Consider the following 11,149-nt stretch of genomic DNA (forward strand, 5'->3'; position numbering starts at 1 on the left):
GGCGATCCCCATGTTGGTAGGCAACAGAATAGACCGCTACACTACCCAGACAGGAAAGATATTTTTAATAAAGAAAATACAATCCACGTATCTCTAGAGTTGTGACCTTATGCCCGCGAAGGCACACATTTGATTTCAGAGGTTATGGAGACATCCACAAAATCACCTCTGAGCATATAAAGTTGTTCTTCTGAAACCCTATTCTTATCTACATTTGTCCTATTCACATAGGTTATACATTAAATATTAAAGATGCTATCTATGGAGTTCTTATTGGTGACAAGTACATGTCATTTATGCTTGGGTAATGTTACAAAGAAAATGGAAAAGGGTCAGTGTTCACACAGTAAGCCTGAATGCAGTTTAGACAGAGGTGCCATTGTTTACAAAGCACTCAAATGAATCATAAGTCATTTTCCTCAATATTTTTTTTTCTTTTCCCCTTTTCTCCCCAATTGTACTTGGGCAATTACCCCACTCTTCCGAGCCATCCCAGTCGCTGCTCCACCCCCTCTGCTGATCCAGGGAGGGCTGCAGACTATCACATGCTTCCTCCGATACATGTGGAGTCTCCAGCCGCTTCTTTTCACTTGACGGTGAGGAGTTTCACCAGGGGTACGTAGTATGTGGGAGGATCACGCTATTACCCCAGTTCCCCCTCCCCCCAAACAGGTGCCCCGACTGACCAGAGGAGGCGCTAAATGCAGCGACCAGGACGCATACCCACATCTGGCTTCCCACCCAGAGTCATGGCCAGTAACACGGGGATTCAAACTGGCGATTCCCGTGTTGGTAGGCAACGGAAGAGACCACTACGCTATCCAGACACCCCACAATATTTGATTTGTGTTTATTTCTTCCAGCTTGCCCCAGATGATGCCTGGAAGTGCCCTCACTGTAAGCAACTTCAGCAAGGTATGGTAAAAATGAGCCTTTGGACACTCCCTGACATCCTCATCCTCCATCTCAAGCGCTTCAGACAGGTAAACACTTGTGTCCTTTTATATGCCCTATGGTTAATTTTGGTTTTCTCATGACAAATAACTTCCATATATTTTGGAAAGGTGAAACTAATAAGTAACAGTTTTGAAAAGGGAAGCTATACAGGTTTCTTTCTCTTTGCAAATTTCTTCTATATGTTTTGCACCTGTTTTACTGCCCATGACACACACACACACACACACATTTGGAAACTCACAAGAAATATTGAAACAGGTGGGTGAGCGGAGAAACAAGCTGTCCACCCTGGTGCGATTTCCCCTTACTGGGTTGGACATGGCCCCTCATGTGGTCAAGAGGAGCCAGAGTATGAAGAACCTGAATCTTGGGACATGGCCTTCCGCCTGGAAGCAGCCCTCAGGCCAAGAACAACCTTCGGACATGACCCTCCCCCTCGACTACTTGTATGACCTTTATGCGGTGTGTAACCACCATGGAGGCATGCACGGAGGACATTATACCGGTATGGAATGGTGTGGTATACCTACCTACTTGCCAGCTTTTGTGCATGATTAGCTGAAATGACCGAAGGGTTATTTAGTACCACTGTTGATTACAGTGAGAGCATATGTTGGTGCCATGCTTAAAGGTATACTATGTAAGATTTTCAGCTCAATTTAGGTTTTATTTGACCCTATGTGTGTAGTGACAGATTTGTGGTGTAAACCTTGGTTCAGATCACTTTCCATTTGTTTTTGTTATTATCACTGAATTTGGCTCACTCTCTTTTGGAATATTGGACTGCAAATTAGTTCCCTCCCAAAAGCTTGCTCCCATGGAGCCCTAACCGTCTTTTTAAAATGTTCATGTTCAGCAAGTTCAACAAAGAAGAGCAAGTTTCAGGAATAGCTGAAGGAGAAGACAGACTGTCCTCAGGCTGAAAAGCATTCCAAATAGCCACAGCCTTGTCAAGGGGAAGCTAGACTTTGACTATAAGGAACACAATGGTCACCTATATGGAAAGAGTGTTAGCACTGATGATGTCCACTTTTCACTATTAGCACTGGCTAGTTACTGGCTAGAATGGTACCTGTTACACTATGCTCGTGGGCAGTGGCAGCTCCTGCCATATCTCTCGGGGTGGGGGGGGGGGGCAATTGTTGCGATGATGGCTAAGGTGACCTACTGAGTGGGTAAATTAACCTAAGCTAACTTGACATTTTGTCATTGCATTGTACAATTTGTTTTTTTCTGGTCACCTCATGTGGCAATACCACCAATAACCACTAGATAACAATATAGGGCAAGGATTGTTCCTTGGGCTACATACTGTACAGTATTTGTAGACAGCTACATCCAGGACTTCGTTGTTAATGTCCATGGTAGAAGAGTTTGAAACCACCTCCTATGCTCCTGGCCACACTCCGCTTCCACCTGGTCTCTTGCCCACACAGTATACCTGCCTTCCTTCTCTCCATCATATCAGCCAACTCTCTCCCTTTACCAATCATAGTGCCAACATTCAAAGTTCTGACTCTCACCTCCACACTCCTACCCTTCCTCCTCTCCTACTGCTTCTAGACATGCCTTCCCCCTCTCCTTCTCCTTTGCCCAACAGTAGCATAGTTTCCACTGGCACCCTGCTGGCCAACAATACCAGTGGCGTCATTGGTAACCCAGGCCTCAACCACCACCAGTATGGAAATCATGCTGAAAAAAATCCTTGTGAAATCATACTTGTGAAATCAGAAATATATAAAGGTGACAAAACAAACAAAATAACTTGAATGAAATAAGTCACCTTTTAATTTGCAATCCTGCTAACCATCCAGGGCATTACTACAAGAATGGGTCCTGAATTGCTTGGGTTAGGGTTAGGTCTGAAACAAAGCTCTTGCATTTCATTAAGAAAATAAGCTTCAAAGTAGGCCAACGTTACTAGTTTGGTTGTAAACCAGTCAGAAATGGTTACCTTGAATGATGTTTGTTACTATTTTAACAAAAACAGACAAACAACTAAAGACATTTCATTTCATGTGTTGGGCCTCCAAAGGGCTCTCTGAAAGTAAGCCCGGGTCAAAGGCTGTGTCCATGAAATGTTAAAATTAAAACTTTGTCATAGGACTAAACCAAATACATCATTGGTCCGACCCTTTCATAGCTCTATTTTTATTTCTTTACCCAGCCTACTGTAGGAACTCAGTTGATGGCCAGTGGTATAGCTATGATGACAGCAGCGTAGACCTGGTGCCAGAAGAGGAAATATGCACCAGAGGGGCCTACATCCTTTTTTATCAGAGACGCAACACCATTCCTCCCTGGTCTGCTAGCAGCTCCCTCAAAGGTAATAATAGCACTCCTGGCTAGTTGGTTTCATGGTCACAGTGTTGTATAATTGTCTTACTATTTTTGTCCAGTTGTGCCCCAAGTCTATTGTATGCTTGACACATTTCTCTGTTCAAGCTCATTGCGGTGAATTTTTAAATTTATTTTATTGTAACCCAAATAGATTTTGTCATTTGAAAGTCCCTGACTATGAATATGAATATACACCGATCAGCCAAAACATTAAAACCACTTACAGGTAAGTGCATAATATATTGATTATCTCGGAACAATGGCATCTATCAAGGGATGGGATATATTAGGCAGCAGGTGAACAGTCAGTTCTTAAAATTGATGTGTTGGAACCAGGAAAAATGGGCAAGCGTAAGGATCTGAGCAACTTTGACAAGGGCCAAAATGTGATGGTTAGATGACTGGGTCAGAGCATCCCCAAAACGGCAGATCTTGTGGGATGTTCCTGGTATGCAGTGGTCAGTACCTACCAAAAGTGATCCAAGGAAGGACAGCCAGTGAACCGGTGACAGGGTTATGGGCACCCGAGGCTCATTGATGCTCATGGGGAGCAAGGCTAATCGTCTGGTCCAATCCCACAAAAGTGCTATTGTAGCTCAAATTCCTAAAAAAGTTAATGCTGGCTATGATAAACAGGTGTCGGAACATACAGTGTGTCACAGCTTGCTACGTATATGGTTGCATAGCAGCACTGGTCAGAGTGCCCATGATGACCCGTGTCCACCATCAAAAGCACCCACAATGGGCACATGAGTGTCAGAACTGGACCATGGAGTAGTGGAAGAAGGTGGCCTGGTGTGATAAATGTGAATAAATGTGTATGTGCATGGTCTGATAAATGTGAATAAATGTGCATGTGATAAATGTGCATGTGAATTGTATACCTGGGGAAGAGATGGCACCAGGATGCATTATGGGAAGAAAGCAAGCCGGAGGAGGCAGTGTGATGCTCTGGGCAATGTTCTGCTGGGAAACCTTGGATCCTGGCATTCATGTGGATTTTACTTTGACACACACCACCTACCTAAACATTGTAGCAGACTAAGTGCACCCCTTCATGGCAACGGCATTCCCTGATGGCAGTGGCCTCAGGTGGTTTTAATGTTTTAGCCGACTGGTGTATTTGTTAAAGACTCTTCCATGCCTGCTTTGCTTGATGTATTTAAAGTGTCCCCAGAGGCATTGAACCTCTTTGTTCAGTTCCCTTACAGTGAGAGAGAAGGTCACCCCTGTTGAATTATGAGTGTGCAAACATCATCATCACAACACTCTAGTCTTTCTAAAAGATGTGCCCTTACAGTGGCTTGAGAGTGAAAATTGTAAAAAAAATGAAAGAAAAAAAAAACAAGACAGGAAATGGTGTAGTGAGGCTATTCTCCCTTATTGCTGAAAAAGTCTTCATGTGCTATTAAAGGTGAAGTCACGTGATCACTACTTTTTGTTGTTGGTTTGCAGGCAATAGGCAAGTGAGAACCACAATATCAAACCAAATTTTATGTCCTTTTGCATAGGCACTCCAGATGATATCTATGAAAATATACCATATTAGATTTTTTTGTTCCTTTTATGTACTCAGTCATTGAAATCATAATTTGGACCAAAACAATACCTCTAGACAAAAATGGCCTTAATTAATTTGAGCACTAAAAAATAAATGATCAGGGATGGACGGTGCATTTAGGAGAGAAATGGTCATGAGATTGCAAAAAGCTCAACACACAAATTTTTAATGTTAAATAGAGGATTCGCATTTGGATTTGTCAACATTTAACAGCAATGTTTCCTTAAGAAACATTCACATTAATCATTAGCAATAGGTTAGCTGTCTTACAAGTTATTGCTAGATGGAATGCATTTGGATCCATGTGAAAATCCAAATATATTTATTTACCAGCTCACAATTTAGTTTGCATATCACAAACAATTTTCATCTACCCGGTGTAGATAATGGGAAACTCCTAAGTCTAACCTACCCCTCATCCCCTCTAACTACAATAATGGCAGTTAATATTGTGGATTTCAATTGAGTTGAAAGTTAATTCAGTCTTTCAGTAGAAAAGAAACCAAACCCCTAAATTCACTAAGCTTTATCGTAATAAAGGCATAATTGATTCGCCGTCCTCCTCAGGATAAAATGAAAATAATTTTGACATTTTTCCCAAGATAATTCTAGGTGAAATCAGTGTTTTGTTGACACCCAGATTCTCAAGCCATTGCTTGGCACTTAATACCACTGCCCTTAGCTGAGGTGGAAGCATCTCTTGGCTTCAAAATGTTCAACAACCTTTTAATAATACAGACAGCAAGGCTAAGGTACAACCATAAAAAGAAGTGTTTTTTTAAAGGTTTATTTTCTGCCACTCACCCCTTTATCCTTTCTACCCTAAGGCTCCACCAGCTCATCAATGTCAGATCACTGGCTGATCCGGCTGACAGGGGAAAGTAAAAGAGGGAGTCTGGTCTCTTGTTCCTCTACCACTTGCCCCTCCTCCACACCTGACTCCCCAGATTCTCCAGTCTTCCATGATAACCCCCTCAAAGAGGAGAAAGGTGAGGAGCTGCTTGCTGACATGGGTTGTAATACATTTTAGTATGTTTAAATGTTTCTTACCCTTTTATAATGCTTTTGCATTGATGTAAAACTATGACTACTATAATTACTGTGATGACACGGAAAGACCATTGGCAACTTCCGGGTGTTTCGTCAATGTATTCTACAGCAAAAGATGAACACATCTGATGTTCACATGAAGTTAAAAGGTGTTTTCCCCTTCTATATAACTGTCAGGTGGTTTTGAGAGCAGGCCATTTGTCAGGGGCCTCCAGGGACGCAGTGTGAGCATGAGAACTCCAACCAAAACCAAGGAAACCTTAAGCAAAGTGTTTCCCCTGCGTTGGTCCTTTGGCTCGAAGGACAAGCGGAAACCCAACCCCATAGTGTCACCAATCCCAGCTCCAGCCCCTGTTGAACTAGTAGAGTACTTGGAATCTGGTCGTCGGCCACGTTGCACTAAGGAGCCAATCACTACATTGATGTCCGGACCGACAGGTTCCAAGGAAGCAGTTAAAGCTGGAGCCCAGGTTCGTTCATCCAGTGCTGCGAGCCTCAGCTGTGTTGGCAGGGTTGGAGAGGAACCATTGCTCGAGTCCCCACAGGTCCCAGAGGGCCAGAGAAGGCCGTTGGACAAGACATCCAGCCTAAGACGTGACACCAAAGGAAGCCAGACAAGAGATAATGGCCCTGTCACTGCCATGAGCAGTAGCTCTAGCACCAACACTTTGACCAGGAGGAAGGACTCCAGGAAGCAGAGTCCCTTGAAGGGCTCACAGGGGGCACAGGTAAAGAGTTCCAGTGTTGGAGTTAAGCCTAGCTCCAGTACTCCCATCCTCCATGAGGGGACACTGAGGAGAGGAAAAGTTGACAAAATTGAAAGGAGTGATGCCCAGAGTGAACCCCAAGCTTCTCATGGAGGAAATCCTAAGCCCAGGAAAGAAGAGCCCAAGAGCCATGAGGGGCTGCTCTCTTTCTTCAAAGGTAACTTCCTAAAGAAGGACAAAGACTCAAGGAGGAGCAAGGAAAGTGATGAGGGAGGCAGAAGGAGTTTTTCAAGGCTCTCGATATCCAATGGAGCAGCAGGAGGAGGTGCTGTTATAGAAGGAAGCAAGTCCAACGGCTCACACCATCTCAGTAAAGAGCTGCTGAATGGAAAGATGGGACGCAACTCAGGTGAGATAAAACGCTCCCAGAGCTCGTCCAACATCCCCACCAAGATGGAGCCCAATGTACACCGGACCGCCTCCTTGCATCGTAACAGGAAGTCTGCACCACCACTGGCACACAGCCTGACGACAGACAAGCCGTCTTATAGCACCCTCCAGAGAACCCGTTACAGCACAACCTCCTTGGGACGCAAGAGGACAGTCCCCGAATCCAGCTTCTGACACAATAGACAGGACTCCTGAAAACAATACATGTATACACACATTCTCACCCTCTTACGTCAACCAAACTAGATGATGCACAATCTGTAGGATTAAAGCAATAGTACTCAATCTGAAAAGTAATGCCTTTTTGTTTAATGAAAGGTCATCAATCTTTGGTGGCCGCACCTCATAGTTGAGACATGTATGAAGAGATGAAGGATAATTTAATACTTGGTGGACAGGAGCAGATATTATTGTGATGTGTACGTCAGATTATTTTATTAGTTTATTTCTATTGTTGTTTTTTGACATTTTTTAATAACTTCACAAGTGCCTGAGTACCAATATGCAGTTAAGACCAATGAGTTTTTGTGTCTATGAAGCACTGGAAAGCACATGTCTGTCATTTGCTGATTTGCAGACTTGCATATAAACACACCTACATACATTAACTTTATTAACGTCTTATGAAAGTATGAATGTTTGAGGTCAGCCAGTTTTAGACTGCGTAAATCCAAACAAACTGATTGTGTCCATGTGAGAGAATGTTTTGTCAGCTCATTTTATGGTGGCCTTTCGAGGCTGTGATTACCAGAGAAAATCAAATATTTACCATGAATCATTTGTTTGTAAATGTGGATTAGAAGTGTATTGTACATGAGATATTTGTTTATGACATCCATGGTTGCATTTATTCAGGAAATGAAAATCCGATTCACAGCAGCGCGACAGTTGGGTTTTGTTTTATTTTGTTTTGTTTTTTTCCCCCAATGTTGAATCTGCAATGAAACATTCAGGACTTTTATCTGTAAAAGCCCTCAGGGCAGATGTGATGACCCATCACCATTAACCGTTGTCACATACTTAGCCATTTAATCAACAGGGAGGACTTTGTTTCAAACACCTTTGCTGGCAAGCAACTTGGACGAGCACTGGCTGAGGATTTGAAGTCGCATCTGTTTTCCTTTCTATAAATTCATGCCTACTGTTTTATACTTATAGAATTCCAAATGACCTCCACATGAGTACACTGCTAGCTAGCTGGTTGCGTAGCCACCAGTCACACTGATGATGATGATTGTGAACAAAGGTATAATTGTTGGACTCTGTAACATGTGCCCAAAAAGATTCCTTTTGCTCCCAATGAAGGTTTTTACATGCACCTTGCCTTGTCACAATTTTGACAATTATGATAAATACTGCTCGATGTATGCTCTCCACATCATCTATGATGTCATCATTGTGGACAGGATGAGGTTCCTCATTTGAGAGTGTAGTCAGATTCAGTTGTTTACTTTCACCTTAACTCTACCTTATCAAGGTAAGGTTTTTGTGGACCCCCCCCACATCATTTTTCATTTATATATAGTTGTACACTTTCACAGTTAAAAGCAGCTCAATACGTCCAGTCTTGTGCTGCTGGCTATTGAGTGGCATCAGTAGAGCCATCGGGTGTAAGTGCTTTGTTCAAGGACCCCTTGATGGTAGTTGTTGGAGGAGGAAGGAGGCAGTTATGCATTTACTTTCTCTGTCCAGATTTTCTCGAGAGCACCTGTTTTTGCAAGACAACTGTCCAACAACAACAAATGTTTTGAGGTTTTGGTTGAGTGTGTGTACATGTGTTTGTTCTGTCTGTCTTGTCTGTCTGTCTGTCTGTCTGTCTGTCTGTCTGTCTGTCTGTCTGTCTGTCTGTCTGTCTGTCTGTGTCTGCTACTAATGTAAAACAACCAATGCCAACATGTGCCTGTTCCTACATTGATATGTGCACTATGCAAAGTTAGAAATCAAGCTTAATATAAAGTCAGATGTTTTGAGAGCTAGCTAATGTAACTGTACCAGTACATGTCAGAGGACTTTACAGCTGCATTATATGGTTGAGAAATAACTCGATATCCTTTAGTTATCTAAAGTCAAATTTGTATTTGGGATGGAACTTTTAGTGCTGTTGTGTGTGTGTGTGTGTGTGTGTGTATACATTTATATATATATATATATAAATGCATGCTGCCCATCGAAAGTTTGGGCGACACCATGCCTTTTTTATTTTATTTTCAGATTCATTTTTTCCCCCTTTTTCTCCCCAACGGTATTTGGCCAATTACCCCACTCTTCCGAGCCGTCACGGTCACTGCTCCAACCCCTCTACCGATCCAGGGAGGGCTGCAGACTACCACATGCCTCCTTCGATACATGTGGAGTCGCCAGCCGCTTCTTTTCACCTGACAAAGAGGAGTTTCTCCAAGGGGACGTAGCGCGTGGGAGGATCACGCTATTCCCCCAGTCCCCCCCCCCCCAAAACAGGCGCTCTGACTGACCAGAGGAGGTGCTGGTGCAGCGACCAGGACACATACCTCCATCCAGCTTCCTACCCGCAGACAAGGCCAATTGTGTCTGTAGGGATGCCTGACCAAGCCGGAGGTAACACGGGGATTCGATGCATAAAATTGCTCTCTGGTGGGTGTCTGGGTACCGTAGCGGTCTATTCCGTTGCCTACCAACATGGGGATTCGAACCAGCGATCCCCATGTTGGAAGGCAATGGAATAGACCACTACGGTACCCAGATGCCCTTTCTATTTTCTGAGTAATGTTTGATTGTTCTGTTTTCTCTGATACTTTTTAATAAAATGAGGGGGGAAAATGTCAACAGTGGTTCTGTTTACTATTTACTCATACTTTGGACATATTAATGCAAAATTCAGCTTTGTGTTCATCAAAATGTCTTGCTTGGTATCAGGAGTAGGCTTTGCCTAAATAATAATTTGACAGTTCTCTTTTTCCAAACTAGTCTTAAAAAGCACACAATGACAACCTTTGCTTCAAAGGCGATCCGAAACAACACAACAGGGGTACACGATGGGTGGGATATGTTGTCATTCCCACCGTGTAGTACTTGTGTCAGTTATTCCTTCAGTTTTGCAAAGAAAAATGGTGAGATCTGAACACCTCACTACTGACATGCAGCAGTCTGTAGTGGTGTTAACAGCTGCATGTTGCACATCGACAAATGGCTCAGAAACTGAAGACTTCTGTAAATGGGATTCACTACTGTCTGTTTAGATTTTGTCCTTTGCAAAACTATAAAACTGAACCACCAGTTGACCGAAGAAGTACTACCTCGGGGCTAACGACATGGCCAACCCACTTCATATGCACCCTTGTTGTGATGTTCGCACTCATGACAGCAAACCTTCCAGATGAGTCAAAACACCTTCAGGGCAAAAGATTTTCATTATGTGCTTTCAAAACTAGTTTGGGAAAAAAAATTATACAGTCAAATCATAATTTAGGCAAAACCTGCTTGTATCAAGGAAGTCGCAATGATGAACATGAAGCCAGGCATTGCATAAATTACACTAAATAATAAATGGCTGTTTTATGCTGATAAAAGCTTTGCTGGCATTTTCTTTCTTAATTGAAAAGTAACAGAGAAACTCAAATCTTAAATAGAAAAAAAGGTATGGTTTCTATATGTATATATATCCAGGAAGTCCTCTGTGAATACATGGCCATTGTAACTCTAGTCAGTGGTCACGCCAATATTTGCATATGAAACTGGTGGTTGGGTTTGGGCGTTATGCCACTGTATTGTTTATAAGGGTGGGGGATACCTGAGGTTAGGTGAGACTGAAGAGGTCCTTTAGATGAGTGATGAAACATTTCTCCCACTTAACATTGTGTCCAGATGGACTAATTCACCTTTCTGTGATAATTTAAATGTGCTTATCTGGATGTTGCCTACCTTTAGACAGAATCCCAAAATTATACCTTGATGAACTTGGCTGCCAGTTTAAGCTGGTTAAGGCTACAATTTGCATTAATTAAGAAGTATTTACATCCCTTAATCCTTTCCTTTTTTATCTCTTCCTACAAAGGACATTAATTCCCAAATTGAATTTATCCACTGCTCCAATAGGTTGCTGGACAAA

The 11,149-nt window shown here is 42.7% G+C and overlaps 1 protein-coding gene across 1 annotated transcript in view; it reads left to right on the forward strand.

The window, feature by feature from the left end:
* usp43a (ubiquitin specific peptidase 43a) overlaps positions 1 to 7,239 on the forward strand; it is a 215,999-nt gene extending 208,760 nt beyond the window's left edge. Inside the window, exons 12-16 of the mRNA XM_056280390.1 lie at positions 864 to 983; positions 1,216 to 1,462; positions 3,125 to 3,283; positions 5,686 to 5,847; positions 6,086 to 7,239. Coding sequence (XP_056136365.1) covers positions 864 to 983; positions 1,216 to 1,462; positions 3,125 to 3,283; positions 5,686 to 5,847; positions 6,086 to 7,239 — 1,842 coding nt within the window. The remainder of the gene's footprint in view (positions 1 to 863; positions 984 to 1,215; positions 1,463 to 3,124; positions 3,284 to 5,685; positions 5,848 to 6,085) is intronic.
* The last annotated feature ends 3,910 nt before the right edge of the window (positions 7,240 to 11,149 follow it).

This window comes from Lampris incognitus, chromosome 5 (genome assembly GCF_029633865.1).
Source record: "Lampris incognitus isolate fLamInc1 chromosome 5, fLamInc1.hap2, whole genome shotgun sequence".
NCBI classification, from domain to species: Eukaryota; Metazoa; Chordata; class Actinopteri; order Lampriformes; family Lampridae; genus Lampris; species Lampris incognitus.